Raw genomic sequence first — 20,007 nt, 5'->3', positions numbered from 1 at the left:
GATCAGAACAACTCGCTGCGTAAAAAACATTCTCCTCATCTCCCCCCCCTGATTCTTTTGCCAATTCCCTTAAATCTGTGTCCTCTGGTTACCGACCCTCCTGCCACTGGAAACAGTTTCTCCTTATTTACTCTATCAAAACCCCTCATGATTTTGAACACCTCGATTAAATCTCCCCATAACCTTCTCTGCTCCAAGGAGAACAATCCCAGCTTCTCCAGTCTCTCCACGTAACTGAAGTCCCTCATCCCTGGCTTGTTCCTCACTGTTTTATAGAATCATCGAACGATACAGCACAGAAAGGAGGCCATTCGGCCCAGCGAGCCTGTGCTGGCTCTTTGGAAGAGCTGTCCGATTATTCTCCCTCCCCCCCCTGCTCTCCCATGGCCCAGCAAATTATCCCCCCTTGAACCTTATAAACCCACGCCAACGTCTACCAATCACCGTCCATTATATTTTGGGGAAAAAAGCAAGTCACAGTGAAATGAAGCTGTTATGCGAGGTCCCTGATTCGCTGATTGTAATGGCATTCTGTTACTCTGGTTGGTTAGATTTTCCACATGACCTACGATCTTGCGAGCGCAGTGGTGAGGATTGTGAACCTGATTGGGATGATGCTGCTGCTGTGTCACTGGGATGGTTGTCTCCAGTTCCTGGTCCCCATGCTCCAGGATTTCCCGGAGGATTGCTGGGTCTCCATCAACCACATGGTGGTAAGGAACACAAGCCTGGGCCCAACTGGACCAGGCTTTTCGAGACGGGCAGAGGGGGCTGGAGTTTGGAGGGACTGAGGGAGACCAGGGGCTGGGGACTCGAGATGGAATGGAATGGGAAATGGAAACAATGGGAGATTGGGGCATTGGGGAAAACAAGGAATGGGAAATTGGGGAAAACATGGACTGGGGCATTGGGGAAAACAAGGAATGGGAAATTGGGGAAAACATGGACTGGGGTATTGGGGAAAACATGGACTGGGGTATTGGGGAAAACAAGGAATGGGATATTGGGGAAAACATGGACTGGGCTATTGGGGAAAACATGGACTGGGCTATTGGGGAAAACATGGACTGGGCTATTGGGGAAAACATGGACTGGGCTATTGGGGAAAACATGGACTGGGGTATTGGGGAAAACATGGACTGGGGTATTGGGGAAAACATGGACTGGGGTATTGGGGAAAACATGGACTGGGGTATTGGGGAAAACATGGACGGGGGAATGGGGAAAACATGGACTGGGGCATTGGGTAAAACATGGGCTGGGGTATTGGGGAAAACATGGACTGGGGTATTGGGGAAAACATGGACTGGGGGATTGGGGAAAACATGGACTGGGATATTGGGTAAAACATGGACTGGGCTATTGGGGAAAAACATGGACTGGGCTATTGGGGAAAAACATGGACTGGGGTATTGGGGAAAACATGGACTGGGGTATTGGGGAAAACATGGACTGGGGTATTAGGGAAAAACATGGACTGGGCTATTGGGGAAAAACATGGACTGGGGTATTGGGGAAAACATGGACTGGGCTATTGGGGAAAAACATGGACTGGGGTATTGGGGAAAACATGGACTGGGCTATTGGGGAAAACATGGACTGGGCTATTGGGGAAAACATGGACTGGGCTATTGGGGAAAACATGGACTGGGCTATTGGGGAAAACATGGACTGGGATATTGGGGAAAACATGGACTGGGGTATTAGGGAAAAACATGGACTGGGATATTGGGGAAAACATGGACTGGGATATTGGGGAAAACATGGACTGGGGGAATGGGAAAACATGGACTGGGGTATTGGGGAAAACATGGACTGGGATATTGGGGAAAACATGGACTGGGCTATTGGGGAAAACATGGACTGGGATATTGGGGAAAACATGGACTGGGGTATTAGGGAAAAACATGGACTGGGCTATTGGGGAAAAACATGGACTGGGGTATTGGGGAAAACATGGACTGGGGTATTAGGGAAAAACATGGACTGGGCTATTGGGGAAAAACATGGACTGGGGTATTAGGGAAAAACATGGACTGGGGTATTGGGGAAAAACATGGACTGGGCTATTGGGGAAAAACATGGACTGGGATATTGGGGAAAACATGGACTGGGATATTGGGGAAAACATGGACTGGGGTATTAGGGAAAACATGGACGGGGGGAATGGGGAAAACATGGACTGGGGGAATGGGGAAACATGGACTGGGATATTGGGGAAAACATGGACTGGGATATTGGGGAAAACATGGACTGGGGTATTGGGGAAAACAAGGAATGGGATATTGGGGAAAACATGGACTGGGATATTGGGGAAAACAAGGAATGGGATATTGGGGGAAAACATGGACTGGGCTATTGGGGAAAACATGGAATGGGATATTGGGGGAAAACATGGACTGGGCTATTGGGGAAAACATGGACTGGGCTATTGGGGAAAACATGGACTGGGCTATTGGGGAAAACATGGAATGGGATATTGGGGAAAACATGGACTGGGATATTGGGGAAAACATGGACTGGGATATTGGGGAAAACAAGGAATGGGATATTGGGGAAAACATGGACTGGGATATTGGGGAAAACATGGACTGGGCTATTGGGGAAAACATGGACTGGGATATTGGGGAAAACATGGACTGGGCTATTGGGGAAAACATGGACTGGGCTATTGGGGAAAACAAGGAATGGGATATTGGGGAAAACATGGACTGGGATATTGGGGAAAACATGGAATGGGATATTGGGGAAAACATGGACTGGGCTATTGGGGAAAACAAGGAATGGGATATTGGGGAAAACATGGACTGGGATATTGGGGAAAACATGGAATGGGATATTGGGGAAAACATGGACTGGGATATTGGGGAAAACATGGAATGGGATATTGGGGAAAACATGGACTGGGATATTGGGGAAAACATGGAATGGGATATTGGGGGAAAACATGGACTGGGCTATTGGGGAAAACATGGACTGGGCTGTTGGGGAAAACATGGACTGGGCTATTGGGGAAAACATGGACTGGGCTATTGGGGAAAACATGGACTGGGCTATTGGGGAAAACATGGACTGGGGTATTGGGGAAAACATGGACTGGGGTATTGGGGAAAACATGGAATGGGATATTGGGGAAAACATGGAATGGGATATTGGGGAAAAACATGGACTGGGGTATTGGGGAAAACATGGACTGGGGTATTGGGGAAAACATGGACTGGGCTATTGGGGAAAACATGGAATGGGATATTGGGGAAAACATGGACTGGGATATTGGGGAAAACATGGAATGGGATATTGGGGGAAAACATGGACTGGGCTATTGGGGAAAACATGGACTGGGCTATTGGGGAAAACATGGACTGGGCTATTGGGGAAAACATGGACGGGGGAATGGGGAAAACATGGACTGGGCTATTGGGGAAAACATGGACTGGGGGAATGGGGAAAAACATGGACTGTGGTATTGGGGAAAACATGGACTGGGGTATTGGGGAAAAACATGGACTGGGGTATTGGGGAAAAACATGGACTGGGGTATTGGGGAAAAACATGGACTGGGGTATTGGGGAAAAACATGGACTGGGGTATTGGGGAAAAACATGGACTGGGGTATTGGGGAAAAACATGGACTGGGGTATTGGGGAAAACATGGACTGGGGGATTGGGGAAAACATGGACTGGGCTATTGGGGAAAACATGGACTGGGCTATTGGGGAAAACATGGACTGGGCTATTGGGGAAAACATGGACTGGGGTATTGGGGAAAACATGGACTGGGCTATTGGGGAAAACATGGACTGGGCTATTGGGGAAAACATGGACTGGGCTATTGGGGAAAACATGGACGGGGGAATGGGGAAAACATGGACTGGGCTATTGGGGAAAACATGGACTGGGGGAATGGGGAAAAACATGGACTGGGGTATTGGGGAAAAACATGGACTGGGGTATTGGGGAAAAACATGGACTGGGGTATTGGGGAAAAACATGGACTGGGGTATTGGGGAAAAACATGGACTGGGGTATTGGGGAAAAACATGGACTGGGGTATTGAGGAAAAACATGGATTGGGGCATTGGGGAAAACATGGACTGGGGGATTGGGGAAAACATGGACTGGGGTATTGGGTAAAACATGGGCTGGGGGATTGGGGAAAACATGGACTGGGGGATTGGGGAAAACATGGACTGGGCTATTGGGGAAAACATGGACTGGGCTATTGGGGAAAACATGGACTGGGCTATTGGGGAAAACATGGACTGGGCTATTGGGGAAAACATGGACTGGGGTATTGGGGAAAACATGGACTGGGGTATTGGGGAAAACATGGACTGGGGTATTGGGGAAAACATGGACTGGGGTATTGGGGAAAACATGGACTGGGCTATTGGGGAAAACATGGACTGGGCTATTGGGGAAAACATGGACTGGGCTATTGGGGAAAACATGGACTGGGCTATTGGGGAAAACATGGATTGGGCTATTGGGGAAAACATGGACTGGGCTATTGGGGAAAACATGGACTGGGGTATTGGGGAAAACATGGACTGGGGGATTGGGGAAAACATGGACTGGGGTATTGGGGAAAACATGGACTGGGCTATTGGGGAAAACATGGACTGGGCTATTGGGGAAAACATGGACTGGGATATTGGGGAAAACATGGACTGGGGAATGGGGAAAACATGGACTGGACTATTGGGGAAAACATGGACTGGGCTATTGGGGAAAACATGGACTGGGCTATTGGGGAAAACATGGACTGGGGTATTGGGGAAAACATGGACTGGGCTATTGGGGAAAACATGGACTGGGCTATTGGGGAAAACATGGACTGGGATATTGGGGGAAAACATGGACTGGGCTATTGGGGAAAACATGGATTGGGCTATTGGGGAAAACATGGACTGGGCTATTGGGGAAAACATGGACTGGGGTATTGGGGAAAACATGGACTGGGGTATTGGGGAAAACATGGACTGGGGTATTGGGGAAAACATGGACTGGGGTATTGGGGAAAACATGGACTGGGGTATTGGGGAAAACATGGACTGGGCTATTGGGGAAAACATGGACTGGGATATTGGGGAAAACATGGACGGGGGAATGGGGAAAACATGGACTGGGGTATTGGGGAAAACATGGACGGGGGAATGGGGAAAACATGGACTGGACTATTGGGGAAACATGGACTGGGGGATGGAAAGGAACCGGGGATAGGAAGAGACTGGGGGAATGGAGAAACATGGACTGGCGGATGGGGAGGGATTGGGGGAATGGGGAAACCAGTGGGACCTCCACAGACGCATTGGAAAATCTGGGGGCTCTTCCAGCTGCAGACACCGCCTGTGTCTCTGCCCATTCTGCCGTCTCACAATGTGGCCCTTTAATTGGCCTCAGCCTTTTAAAGGCAGCACCAGGACTGGATTACCCCCCTCCCACGCCAGTGAAGGGCCAGTGATGGTTCTGGGAGGGAATTTCCGCGGATCAGTGAAGGGCCAGTGATGGTTCTGGGAGGGAATTTCCGCGGATCGGCAGCAGTTTCACACCGGAGGGCACGAGGGCCCCAAACCCAACCAGTTCACCAATATCTTTCAGTGAAGGGAGCCTGCCCGGTCTGGGCCTACACCTGACCCCAGTCTCACACTGCCCGGTCTGGGCCCACACCCGACCCCAGTCCCACCCCGCCCGGTCTGGGCCTACGCCTGACCCCAGTCCCACCCCGCCCGGTCTGGGCCTACGCCTGACCCCAGTCCCACCCCGCCCGGTCTGGGTCTACACCTGACCCCAGGCCCCCCAGGCCCGGTCTGGGCCTACACCTGACCCCAGGCCCACCCCGCCCGGTCTGGGCCTACACCTGACCCCAGGCCCACCCCGCCCGGTCTGGGCCTACACCTGACCCCAGTCCCACACTGCCCGGTCTGGGCCTACACCTGACCCCAGTCCCACCCCGCCCGGTCTGGGTCTACACCTGACCCCAGTCCCACACTGCCCGGTCTGGGCCTACACCTGACCCCAGTCCCACCCCGCCCGGTCTGGGCCTACACCTGACCCCAGTCTCACACTGCCCGGTCTGGGCCCACACCCGACCCCAGTTGTAAAAACAATCACCACCAGGAGGCCCAACACCATCTTCTCAGGATAATTCGGGATGGGCCATAATTGCTGCCTTGCCACATCGCGAGAGCAGCCCGGTGAGGGGCTGGAGACCCTCGCTCTTAATCCCAGGCTCCACGGACAATACGAACAGTGACAGACAGGAAAAGACCCTCTGCTCCTTCCGGCCGGCCTGTCCCACACACAATCGCACGATATACACACTCCCCAAGCCACTCACAACTGTACGATCCCCTGGGAGAGGAGAATTAAACTGATTAAAACCCCAGAACAATTTGGGAGTAGGGGGGAAGGGAAGGAGAAAGAAATCTGGGAAATTCCTCCCCCCCCCACCGACATCGTGGTCGAAACTAGTCCAGGAGGTCACTCTGGCCCCCGATAACTCTACCTTTTGTAGGAGGAGATCTCCAGCGAGAAAGAAAATGACGTGGAACCTTTTCTCTTGCAGAACGATTCCTGGGGGAAGCAGTATTCGCACGCTCTGTTCAAGGCCATGAGCCACATGCTGTGTATTGGGTACGGCCAACAGGCGCCCAAGGGCATGACAGACGTCTGGCTGACCATGCTCAGCATGATCGTGGGGGCCACCTGCTACGCCATGTTCATTGGACACGCCACCGCACTCATCCAGTCCCTCGACTCGTCCAGGCGCCAGTACCAGGAGAAGGTAAGGTCAGCAGGAAAGGGAGCTGGAAACAGGAGGAGGCCATTCAGCCCCTCAAACCTGTCCCGCCATTCAGTGAGATCATGGCTGATGTGTCTCTCGATCCCCTTTGATCCCTGTCACTGAGCCGGGAGGGTCCAGGAACCCCGTGTGTGTGTGTGTGTGTGGGACTCACAGCGGGCTGGCTGGTGGGCTGAATTCTAACCCAGTTTCCAGTGTGAGCTCAGGAGCGTCACTGGAGGCCGACAGTCACAGGCTGCACTTCTCAGCTTCACTCAGCCCAAGTTCATCGCTGACATTGTGGACACTGTGCTGAATATTTAACCCGCTTTTCAAAAGGGAGCATTTAAATGAGTCAGTGGGATTGGTGAGAGAGTAAATCACCAAACTAACTATCTAATTATCAACCCTGACAACCTAGGAGTGAGAGAGAGAGATACAGGGGAGTGGGGGACAGAGGGAGAGAGGAGGGGGATAGAGAGATACAGGGGAGTGGGGGACAGAGGGAGAGGGGGGGGAGAGAGAGATACAGGGGAGTGGGGGACAGAGGGAGAGGGGGGGGAGAGAGAGATACAGGGGAGTGGGGGACAGAGGGAGAGGAGAGGGAGAGAGAGATACAGGGGAGTGGGGGACAGAGGGAGAGGAGGGGGAGAGAGAGATACAGGGGAGTGGGGGACAGAGGGAGAGGGGGGGGAGAGAGAGATACAGGGGAGTGGGGGACAGAGGGAGAGGGGGGGAGAGAGAGATACAGGGGAGTGGGGGACAGAGGGAGAAAGGGGTGGGACAGAGAGAGAGGGGGGGGGGAGAGGGGGGGGGGAGAGAGGGGGGGGGAGAGAGAGAGAGGGGGAGAAACAGGCAGAGGGGGGAGAGAGAGGAAGGGAGAGGGAGGGAGAGAGAGAGACAGAGTGGAGAGAGAAAGGGAGAGATACAGGGGGGGAGAGAGATACAGGGGGGGAGAGAGATACAAGGGGGGAGAGAGATACAAGGGGGGAGAGAGATACAAGGGGGGAGAGAGAAAGGGAGAGATACAGGGGGGGAGAGAGATACAGGGGGGGAGAGAGATACAGGGGGGGAGAGAGATACAAGGGGGGAGAGAGATACAAGGGGGGAGAGAGATACAAGGGGGGAGAGAGATACAAGGGGGGAGAGAGATACAAGGGGGGAGAGAGATACAAGGGGGGAGAGAGATACAAGGGGGGAGAGAGATACAAGGGGGGAGAGAGATACAAGGGGGGAGAGAGATACAAGGGGGGAGAGAGATACAAGGGGGGAGAGAGATACAAGGGGGGAGAGAGATACAAGGGGGGAGAGAGATACAAGGGGGGAGAGAGATACAAGGGGGGAGAGAGATACAAGGGGGGAGAGAGATACAAGGGGGGAGAGAGATACAAGGGGGGAGAGAGATACAAGGGGGGAGAGAGATACAAGGGGGGAGAGAGATACAAGGGGGGAGAGAGATACAAGGGGGGAGAGAGATACAAGGGGGGAGAGAGATACAAGGGGGGAGAGAGATACAAGGGGGGAGAGAGATACAAGGGGGGAGAGAGATACAAGGGGGGAGAGAGATACAAGGGGGGAGAGAGATACAAGGGGGGAGAGAGATACAAGGGGGGAGAGAGATACAAGGGGGGAGAGAGATACAAGGGGGGAGAGAGATACAAGGGGGGAGAGAGATACAAGGGGGGAGAGAGATACAAGGGGGGAGAGAGATACAAGGGGGGAGAGAGATACAAGGGGGGAGAGAGATACAAGGGGGGAGAGAGATACAAGGGGGGAGAGAGATACAAGGGGGGAGAGAGATACAAGGGGGGAGAGAGATACAAGGGGGGAGAGAGATACAAGGGGGGAGAGAGATACAAGGGGGGAGAGAGATACAAGGGGGGAGAGAGATACAAGGGGGGAGAGAGATACAAGGGGGGAGAGAGATACAAGGGGGGAGAGAGATACAAGGGGGGAGAGAGATACAAGGGGGGAGAGAGATACAAGGGGGGAGAGAGATACAAGGGGGGAGAGAGATACAAGGGGGGAGAGAGATACAAGGGGGGAGAGAGATACAAGGGGGGAGAGAGATACAAGGGGGGAGAGAGATACAAGGGGGGAGAGAGATACAAGGGGGGAGAGAGATACAAGGGGGGAGAGAGATACAAGGGGGGAGAGAGATACAAGGGGGGAGAGAGATACAAGGGGGGAGAGAGATACAAGGGGGGAGAGAGATACAAGGGGGGAGAGAGATACAAGGGGGGAGAGAGATACAAGGGGGGAGAGAGATACAAGGGGGGAGAGAGATACAAGGGGGGAGAGAGATACAAGGGGGGAGAGAGATACAAGGGGGGAGAGAGATACAAGGGGGGAGAGAGATACAAGGGGGGAGAGAGATACAAGGGGGGAGAGAGATACAAGGGGGGAGAGAGATACAAGGGGGGAGAGAGATACAAGGGGGGAGAGAGATACAAGGGGGGAGAGAGATACAAGGGGGGAGAGAGATACAAGGGGGGAGAGAGATACAAGGGGGGAGAGAGATACAAGGGGGGAGAGAGATACAAGGGGGGAGAGAGATACAAGGGGGGAGAGAGATACAAGGGGGGAGAGAGATACAAGGGGGGAGAGAGATACAAGGGGGGAGAGAGATACAAGGGGGGAGAGAGATACAAGGGGGGAGAGAGATACAAGGGGGGAGAGAGATACAAGGGGGGAGAGAGATACAAGGGGGGAGAGAGATACAAGGGGGGAGAGAGATACAAGGGGGGAGAGAGATACAAGGGGGGAGAGAGATACAAGGGGGGAGAGAGATACAAGGGGGGAGAGAGATACAAGGGGGGAGAGAGATACAAGGGGGGAGAGAGATACAAGGGGGGAGAGAGATACAAGGGGGGAGAGAGATACAAGGGGGGAGAGAGATACAAGGGGGGAGAGAGATACAAGGGGGGAGAGAGATACAAGGGGGGAGAGAGATACAAGGGGGGAGAGAGATACAAGGGGGGAGAGAGATACAAGGGGGGAGAGAGATACAAGGGGGGAGAGAGATACAAGGGGGGAGAGAGATACAAGGGGGGAGAGAGATACAAGGGGGGAGAGAGATACAAGGGGGGAGAGAGATACAAGGGGGGAGAGAGATACAAGGGGGGAGAGAGATACAAGGGGGGAGAGAGATACAAGGGGGGAGAGAGATACAAGGGGGGAGAGAGATACAAGGGGGGAGAGAGATACAAGGGGGGAGAGAGATACAAGGGGGGAGAGAGATACAAGGGGGGAGAGAGATACAAGGGGGGAGAGAGATACAAGGGGGGAGAGAGATACAAGGGGGGAGAGAGATACAAGGGGGGAGAGAGATACAAGGGGGGAGAGAGATACAAGGGGGGAGAGAGATACAAGGGGGGAGAGAGATACAAGGGGGGAGAGAGATACAAGGGGGGAGAGAGATACAAGGGGGGAGAGAGATACAAGGGGGGAGAGAGATACAAGGGGGGAGAGAGATACAAGGGGGGAGAGAGATACAAGGGGGGAGAGAGATACAAGGGGGGAGAGAGATACAAGGGGGGAGAGAGATACAAGGGGGGAGAGAGATACAAGGGGGGAGAGAGATACAAGGGGGGAGAGAGATACAAGGGGGGAGAGAGATACAAGGGGGGAGAGAGATACAAGGGGGGAGAGAGATACAAGGGGGGAGAGAGATACAAGGGGGGAGAGAGATACAAGGGGGGAGAGAGATACAAGGGGGGAGAGAGATACAAGGGGGGAGAGAGATACAAGGGGGGAGAGAGATACAAGGGGGGAGAGAGATACAAGGGGGGAGAGAGATACAAGGGGGGAGAGAGATACAAGGGGGGAGAGAGATACAAGGGGGGAGAGAGATACAAGGGGGGAGAGAGATACAAGGGGGGAGAGAGATACAAGGGGGGAGAGAGATACAAGGGGGGAGAGAGATACAAGGGGGGAGAGAGATACAAGGGGGGAGAGAGATACAAGGGGGGAGAGAGATACAAGGGGGGAGAGAGATACAAGGGGGGAGAGAGATACAAGGGGGGAGAGAGATACAAGGGGGGAGAGAGATACAAGGGGGGAGAGAGATACAAGGGGGGAGAGAGATACAAGGGGGGAGAGAGATACAAGGGGGGAGAGAGATACAAGGGGGGAGAGAGATACAAGGGGGGAGAGAGATACAAGGGGGGAGAGAGATACAAGGGGGGAGAGAGATACAAGGGGGGAGAGAGATACAAGGGGGGAGAGAGATACAAGGGGGGAGAGAGATACAAGGGGGGAGAGAGATACAAGGGGGGAGAGAGATACAAGGGGGGAGAGAGATACAAGGGGGGAGAGAGATACAAGGGGGGAGAGAGATACAAGGGGGGAGAGAGATACAAGGGGGGAGAGAGATACAAGGGGGGGGAGAGATACAAGGGGGGAGAGAGATACAAGGGGGGGGAGAGATACAAGGGGGGAGAGAGATACAAGGGGGGGGAGAGATACAAGGGGGGAGAGAGATACAAGGGGGGGGAGAGATACAAGGGGGGAGAGAGATACAAGGGGGGAGAGAGATACAAGGGGGGAGAGAGATACAGGGGGGGGAGAGAGATACAGGGGGGGGAGAGAGATACAAGGGGGGAGAGAGATACAGGGGGGGAGAGAGATACAAGGGGGGAGAGAGATACAAGGGGGGAGAGAGATACAAGGGGGGAGAGAGATACAGGGGGGAGAGAGATACAAGGGGGGAGAGAGATACAAGGGGGGAGAGAGATACAAGGGGGGAGAGAGATACAGGGGGGGGAGAGAGATACAAGGGGGGAGAGAGATACAAGGGGGGGGAGAGATACAAGGGGGGAGAGAGATACAAGGGGGGAGAGAGATACAAGGGGGGAGAGAGATACAGGGGGGAGAGAGATACAAGGGGGGAGAGAGATACAGGGGGGGGAGAGAGATACAGGGGGGGGAGAGAGATACAGGGGGGGGAGAGAGATACAGGGGGGGGAGAGAGATACAGGGGGGGGAGAGAGATACAGGGGGGGGAGAGAGATACAGGGGGGGGAGAGAGATACAGGGGGGGGAGAGAGATACAGGGGGGGGAGAGAGATACAGGGGGGAGAGAGAAAGGGAGAGGGGGAGAGAAATGGGGGAGAGGGAGAGATATGGGGGGGAGAGGGGAGAGAGACAGAGACAGAGACAGAGGGAGAGGGAGAGACGGAGGGGGAGGGAGAGAAGGGGAGGGAGACAAGGGGAGGGAGGGAGAGAGAGGGGGAGGGAGAGAGAGGGGGAGGGAGAGAGAGAGAAAGACAGAACAAGTTAGAGAGAAAATTGGAGAGACAGTCAGACAGACAGTAATATTCCCAGCATTTCGAGTTTGAGTCTTCTAATAGCAATTCTTCCTCCCACTCACACACATAGGAACAGGAGTAGGCCATTCAGCCCCTCATGCCTGCTCCGCCATTTGATAAGATCATGGCTGATCTGTGATCTAGCTCCATATACCTGCCTTTGGCCCATATCCCTTAATACCTTTGGTTGCCAAAAAGCTATCTATCTCACATTTAAATTTAGCAATTGAGCCAGTATCAATTGCCGTTTGCGGAAGAGAGTTCCAAACTTCTACCACCCTTTGTGTGTAGAAATGTTTTCTAATCTCACTCCTGAAAGGTCTGGCTCTAATTTTTAGACTGTGCCCCCTACTCCTAGAATCCCCAACCAGCGGAAATAGTTTCTCTCTATCCACCCTATCCGTTCCCCTTAATATCTTATAAACTTCGATCAGATCACCCCTTAACCTTCAAAACTCTAGAGAATACAACCCCAATTTGTGTAATCTCTCCTCGTAACTTAACCCTTGAAGTCCGGGTATCATTCTAGTAAACCTACGCTGCACTCCCTCCAAGGCCAATATTTTTTATTTTTTTTAAAAAATTCGTTCATGGGATGTGGGCGTCGCTGGCGAGGCCGGCATTTATTGCCCATCCCTAATTGCCCTTGAGAAGGTGGTGGTGAGCCGCCTTCTTGAACCGCTGCAGTCCGTGTGGTGAAGGTTCTCCCACAGTGCTGTTAGGAAGGGAGTTCCAGGATTTTGACCCAGCGACGATGAAGGAACGGCGATATATTTCCAAGTCGGGATGGTGTGTGACTCGGAGGGGAACGTGCAGGTGGTGTTGTTCCCATGTGCCTGCTGCTCTTGTCCTTCTAGGTGGTAGAGGTCGCGGGTTTGGGAGGTGCTGTCGAAGAAGCCTTGGCGAGTTACTGCAGTGCATCCTGTGGATGGTGCACACTGCAGCCACTGTGCGCCGGTGGTGAAGGGAGTGAATGTTTAGGGTGATGGATGGGGTGCCAATCAAGCGGGCTGCTTTATCTTGGATGGTGTCGAGCTTCTTGAGTGTTGTTGAAGCTGCACTCATCCAGGCAAGTGGAGAGTATTCCATCACACTCCTGACTTGTGCCTTGTAGATGGTGGAAAGGCTTTGGGGAGTCAGGAGGTGAGTCACTCGCCGCAGAACACCCAGCCTCTGACCTGCTCTTGTAGCCACAGTATTTATATGGCTGGTCCAGTTCAGTTTCTGGTCAATGGTGACCCCCAGGATGTTGATGGTGGGGGATTCGGCGATGGTAATGCCGTTGAATGTCAAGGGGAGGTGGTTAGACTCTCTCTTGTTGGAGATGGTCATTGCCTGGCACTTGTCTGGTGCGAATGTTACTTGGCACTTATGAGCCCAAGCCTGGATGTTGTCCAGGTCTTGCTGCATGCGGGCTCGGACTGCTTCATTATCTGAGGGGTTGCGAATGGAACTGAACACTGTGCAGTCATCAGCGAACATCCCCATTTCTGACCTTATGATGGAGGGAAGGTCATTGATGAAGCAGCTGAAGATGGTTGGGCCTAGGACACTGCCCTGAGGAACTCCTGCAGCAATGTCCTGGGGCTGAGATGATTGGCCTCCAACAACCACTACCATCTTCCTTTGTGCTAGGTATGACTCCAGCCACTGGAGAGTTTTCCCCCTGATTCCCATTGACTTCAATTTTACTAGGGCTCCTTGGTGCCACACTCGGTCAAATGCTGCCTTGATGTCAAGGGCAGTCACTCTCACCTCACCACTGGAATTCAGCTCTTTTGTCCATGTTTGGACCAAGGCTGTAATGAGGTCTGAAGCCGAGCGGTCCTGGCGGAACCCAAACTGAGCATCGGTGAGCAGGTTATTGGTGAGTCAGTGCCGCTTGATAGCACTGTCGATGACACCTTCCATCACTTTGCTGATGATTGACAGTAGACTGATGGGGCGGTAATTGGCCGGATTGGATTTGTCCTGCTTTTTGTGGACAGGACATACCTGGGCAATTTTCCACATTGTCGGGTAGATGCCAGTGTTGTAGCTGTACTGGAACAGCTTGGCTAGAGGCGCAGCTAGTTCTGGAGCACAAGTCTTCAGCACTACAGCTGGGATGTTGTCGGGGCCCATAGCCTTTGCTGTATCCAGTGCACTCAGCCGTTTCTTGATATCACGTGGAGTGAATCGAATTGGCCGAAGACTGGCTTCCGTGATGGTGGGGATATCGGGAGGAGGCCGAGATGGATCATCCACTCGGCACTTCTGGCTGAAGATGGTTGCAAACGCTTCAGCCTTGTCTTTTGCACTCACGTGCTGGACTCCGCCATCATTGAGGATGGGGATGTTTGCAGAGCCTCCTCCTCCCGTTAGTTGTTTAATTGTCCACCACCATTCACGACTGGATGTGGCAGGACTGCAGAGCTTTGATCTGATCCGTTGGTTGTGGAATCGCTTAGCTCTGTCTATAGCATGTTGCTTCCGCTGTTTAGCATGCATGTAGTCCTGAGTTGTAGCTTCACCAGGTTGGCACCTCATTTTTAGGTACGCCTGGTGCTGCTCCTGGCATGCTCTTCTACACTCCTCATTGAACCAGGGTTGATCCCCTGGCTTGTTGGTAATGGTAGAGTGAGGAATATGCCGGGCCATGAGGTTACAGATTGTGCTGGAATACAATTCTGCTGCTGCTGATGGCCCACAGCGCCTCATGGATGCCCAATTTTGAGCTGCTCTACCCGTTCTGAATCTATCCCATTTAGCACGGTGGTAGTGCCACACAACACGTTGGATGGTGTCCTCAGTGCGAAGATGGGACTTCATCTCCACGAGGACTGTGCGGTGGTCACTCCTACCAATACTGTCATGGACAGATGCATTTGCGACAGGTAGATTGGTGAGGACGAGGTCAAGTAAGTTTTTCCCTCGTGTTGGTTCGCTCACCACCTGCCGCAGGCCCAGTCTAGCAGCTATGTCCTTCAGGACTCGGCCAGCTCGGTCAGTAGTGGTGCTACCGAGCCACTCTTGGTGATGGACATTGAAGTCCCCCACCCAGAGTACATTTTGTGCCCTTGCTACCCTCAGTGCTTCCTCCAAGTGGTGTTCAACATGGAGGAGGACTGATTCATCAGCTGAGGGAGGGCGGTAGGTGGTAATCAGCAGGAGGTTTCCTTGCCCATGTTTGACCTGATGCCATGAGATTTCATGGGGTCCAGAGTCAATGTTGAGGACTCCCAGGACCATTCCCTCCTGACTGTATATCACTGTACCGCCACCTCTGGTGGGTCTGTCCTGCCGGTGGGACAGGACATACCCAGGGATGGTGATGGAAGAGTCTGGGACGTTGGCTGAAAGATATGATTCTGTGAGTATGGCTATGTCAGGCTGTTGCTTGACTAGTCTGTGGGACAGCTCTCCCAATTTTGGCACAAGTCCCCAGATGTTAGTAAGGAGGACCTTGCAGGGTCGACTGGGCTTGGTGTTTTGCCGTTGTCGTGTCCGGTGCCTAGTGGTCCGATGCCGGGTGGTCCGTCCGGTTTTATTCTTATTATGACTTTTCGTAGCGAGATTTTACAACTGAGTGGCTTGCTAGGCCATTTCAGAGGGCAATTAAGAATCAACCACATTGCTGTGCGTCTGGAGTCACATATAGGCCAGACCGGGTAAGGGCGGCAGGTTTCCTTCCCTAAAGGACGTTAGTGAACCAGATGGGTTTTTACGACAATCCAGTAGTTTCATGGCCATCATTACTGATACTAGTATTTTAATTCCAGATTTTTATTTAATTAATTGAATTTAATTTAAATTCGCCAGCTGCCGTGGCGGGATTTGAACTCATGACTCTGGATTTTAGTCCAGGCCTCTGGATTACTAGCCCAGTAACATAACCACTATGCTACCGTACCCTTCTGAAGGTGCGGTGCCCAGAACTGCTCACAGTACTCCAGGTGTGGTCTAACCAGGGTTTTGTATAGCTGCAGCATAACTTCTGCCCCCTTGTACTCTAGTCCTCTCGATATAAAGGCCAGCATTCCATTAGCCTTATTGATTATTTTCTGCACCTGTTCATGACACTTCAATGATCCATGTACCTGAACCCCTAAGTCCCTTTGGACATCCACTGTTTTTAACTTTTTACCATTTAGAAAGTACCCTGTTCTATCCTTTTTTGATCCAAAGTGGATGACCTCATATTTGTCTACATTGAATTCCATTTGCCACAGTTTTGCCCATTCACCTAATCTATCAATATCCCTTTGTAATTTTATGTTTTCATCTACACTGCTTACAATGCCACCAATCTTTGTGTCATCGGCAAACTTAGATATGAGACTTTCTATGCCTTCATCTAAGTCGTTAATAAATATTGTGAATAATTGAGGCCCCAAGACAGATCCCTGCGGGACTCCACTAGTCACATCCTGCCAATGTGAGTACCTTCCCATTATCCCTACTCTCTGTTGCCTTTCGCTCAACCAACTTCCTAACCAAGTCCGTACTTTTCCCTCGATTCCATGGGCTTCTATCTTAGCTAACAGTCTCTTATGTGGGACCTTATCAGATGCCTTCTGGAAGTCCATATAAATAACATCCATTGACATTCCCCTGTCCACTACTTTAGTCACCTCTTCACCCAGTGAGTGCCTCCCCTCAGACCCTGGGACTGTGGAAACTGGTGGATGTGATTTAACTCCACTGAGTGATGACTGTTGGTGTTTTTACGCAGTATAAGCAGGTGGAACAGTACATGTCCTTCCACAAGCTGCCAGCAGAAATGCGTCAGCGAATCCATGAATACTACGAGCATCGGTACCAGGGCAAGATGTTCGATGAGGAGAATATTCTGGGAGAACTGAGTGAGCCTTTGAGAGAGGTGAGTGATTACAGGAGAGGTCACAGAGAAAGCCCTCTCACAGTGAGTTGCTGCTTTCTGTCTGTTAAATACCCGGGTCAGTCAGTGTCACATCAGTAAATACCCGGGTCAGTCAGTGTCACATCAATAAATACCCGGGTCAGTCAGTGTCACATCAGTAAATACCCGGGTCAGTCAGTGTCCATATCAGTAAATACCCGGGTCAGTCAGTGTCCATATCAGTAAATACCCGGGTCAGTGTCCATATCAGTAAATACCCGGGTCAGTCAGTGTCCATATCAGTAAATACCCGGGTCAATCAGTGTCACATCAGTAAATACCCGGGTCAGTCAGTGTCACATCAGTAAATACCCGGGTCAGTCAGTGTCACATCAGTAAATACCCAGGTCAGTCAGTGTCACATCAGTAAATACCCGGGTCAGTCAGTGTCCATATCAGTAAATACCCGGGTCAGTCAGTGTCACATCAGTAAATACCCGGGTCAGTCAGTGTCACATCAATAAATACCCGGGTCAGTCAGTGTCACATCAGTAAATACCCGGGTCAGTCAGTGTCCATATCAGTAAATACCCGGGTCAGTCAGTGTCCATATCAGTAAATACCCGGGTCAGTCAGTGTCCATATCAGTAAATACCCGGGTCAGTCAGTGTCCATATCAGTAAATACCCGGGTCAATCAGTGTCACATCAGTAAATACCCGGGTCAGTCAGTGTCACATCAGTAAATACCCGGGTCAGTCAGTGTCACATCAGTAAATACCCAGGTCAGTCAGTGTCACATCAGTAAATACCCGGGTCAGTCAGTGTCCATATCAGTAAATACCCGGGTCAGTCAGTGTCACATCAGTAAATACCCGGGTCAGTCAGTGTCACAACAGTAAATACCCGGGTCAGTCAGTGTCACATCAGTAAATACCCGGGTCAGTCAGTGTCACAACAGTAAATACCCAGGTCAGTCAGTGTCACATCAGTAAATACCCGGGTCAGTCAGTGTCACATCAGTAAATACCCGGGTCAGTCAGTGTCACATCAGTAAATACCCGGGTCAGTCAGTGTCACATCAGTAAATACCCGGGTCAGTCAGTGTCCATATCAGTAAATACCCGGGTCAGTCAGTGTCACATCAGTAAATACCCGGGTCAGTCAGTGTCACATGAGTAAATACCCGGGTCAGTCAGTGTCACATCAGTAAATACCCGGGTCAGTCAGTGTCACACGAGTAAATACCCGGGTCAGTCAGTGTCCATATCAGTAAATACCCGGGTCAGTCAGTGTCACATCAGTAAATACCCGGGTCAGTCAGTGTCACAACAGTAAATACCCGGGTCAGTCAGTGTCACATCAGTAAATACCCGGGTCAGTCAGTGTCACAACAGTAAATACCCGGGTCAGTCAGTGTCACATCAGTAAATACCCGGGTCAGTCAGTGTCACATCAGTAAATACCCGGGTCAGTCAGTGTCACATCAGTAAATACCCGGGTCAGTCAGTGTCCATATCAGTAAATACCCGGGTCAGTCAGTGTCACATCAGTAAATACCCGGGTCAGTCAGTGTCACATCAGTAAATACCCGGGTTAGTCAGTGTCACATCAGTAAATACCCGGGTCAGTCAGTGTCACAACAGTAAATACCCGGGTCAGTCAGTGTCACACGAGTAAATACCCGGGTCAGTCAGTGCCACATGAGTAAATACCCGGGTCAGTCAGTGTCACATCAGTAAATACCCGGGTCAGTCAGTGTCACATCAGTAAATACCCGGGTCAGTCAGTGTCACATCAGTAAATACCCGGGTCAGTCAGTGTCACAACAGTAAATACCCGGGTCAGTCAGTGTCACATGAGTAAATACCCGGGTCAGTCAGTGTCACATCAGTAAATACCCGGGTCAGTCAGTGTCACATCAGTAAATACCCGGGTCAGTCAGTGTCACATCAGTAAATACCCAGGTCAGTCAGTGTCACATCAGTAAATACCCGGGTCAGTCAGTGTCACATCAGTAAATACCCGGGTCAGTCAGTGTCACAACAGTAAATACCCGGGTCAGTCAGTGTAACATCAGTAAATACCCGGGTCAGTCAGTGTCACATCAGTAAATACCCGGGTCAGTCAGTGCCATATCAGTAAATACCCGGGTCAGTCAATGTCACAACAGTAAATACCCGGGTCAGTCAGTGTCACAGCAGTAAATACCCGGGTCAGTCAGTGTCACATCAGTAAATACCCGGGTCAGTCAGTGTCACATCAGTAAATACCCGGGTCAGTCAGTGTCCATATCAGTAAATACCCGGGTCAGTCAGTGTCACAACAGTAAATACCCGGGTCAGTCAGTGTCACATCAGTAAATACCCAGGTCAGTCAGTGTCACATCAGTAAATACCCGAGTCAGTCAGTGTCACAACAGTAAATACCCGGGTCAGTCAGTGTCACATGAGTAAATACCCGGGTCAGTCAGTGTCACATGAGTAAATACCCGGGTCAGTCAGTGTCACATCAGTAAATACCCGGGTCAGTCAGTGTCACATCAGTAAATACCCGGGTCAGTCAGTGTCACATCAGTAAATACCCGGGTCAGTCAGTGTCACATCAGTAAATACCCAGGTCAGTCAGTGTCACATCAGTAAATACCCGGGTCAGTCAGTGTCACATCAGTAAATACCCGGGTCAGTCAGTGTCACAACAGTAAATACCCGGGTCAGTCAGTGTAACATCAGTAAATACCCGGGTCAGTCAGTGTCACAACAGTAAATACCCGGGTCAGTCAGTGTCACATGAGTAAATACCCGGGTCAGTCAGTGTCACATCAGTAAATACCCTGGTCAGTCAGTGTCACAGCAGTAAATACCCGGGTCAGTCAGTGTCACATCAGTAAATACCCGGGTCAGTCAATGTCCATATCAGTAAATACCCGGGTCAGTCAGTGTCACATCAGTAAATACCCGGGTCAGTCAGTGTCCATATCAGTAAATACCCGGGTCAGCCAGTGTCACAACAGTAAATACCGGGTCAGTCAGTGTCCATATCAGTAAATACCCGGGTCAGTCAGTGTCACATCAA

The 20,007-nt window shown here is 51.8% G+C and overlaps 1 protein-coding gene across 1 annotated transcript in view; it reads left to right on the top strand.

Moving 5' to 3' along the window:
- The window catches only part of LOC137306669 (potassium/sodium hyperpolarization-activated cyclic nucleotide-gated channel 4-like), a 40,947-nt gene that overhangs the window by 13,758 nt on the left and 7,182 nt on the right, over positions 1–20,007 (top strand). The window contains exons 3-5 of the mRNA XM_067976013.1: positions 552–713; positions 6,569–6,787; positions 16,808–17,049. Of these exons, the coding sequence (XP_067832114.1) occupies positions 552–713; positions 6,569–6,787; positions 16,808–17,049 (623 nt within the window). The remainder of the gene's footprint in view (positions 1–551; positions 714–6,568; positions 6,788–16,807; positions 17,050–20,007) is intronic.

Source organism: Heptranchias perlo, chromosome 44, assembly GCF_035084215.1.
Source record: "Heptranchias perlo isolate sHepPer1 chromosome 44, sHepPer1.hap1, whole genome shotgun sequence".
In the NCBI taxonomy this organism is placed as follows: domain Eukaryota; kingdom Metazoa; phylum Chordata; class Chondrichthyes; order Hexanchiformes; family Hexanchidae; genus Heptranchias; species Heptranchias perlo.
The sequence above is the reverse complement of the archived record's forward strand: the minus strand, read 5'-3'. Positions and strand labels throughout refer to the sequence as shown.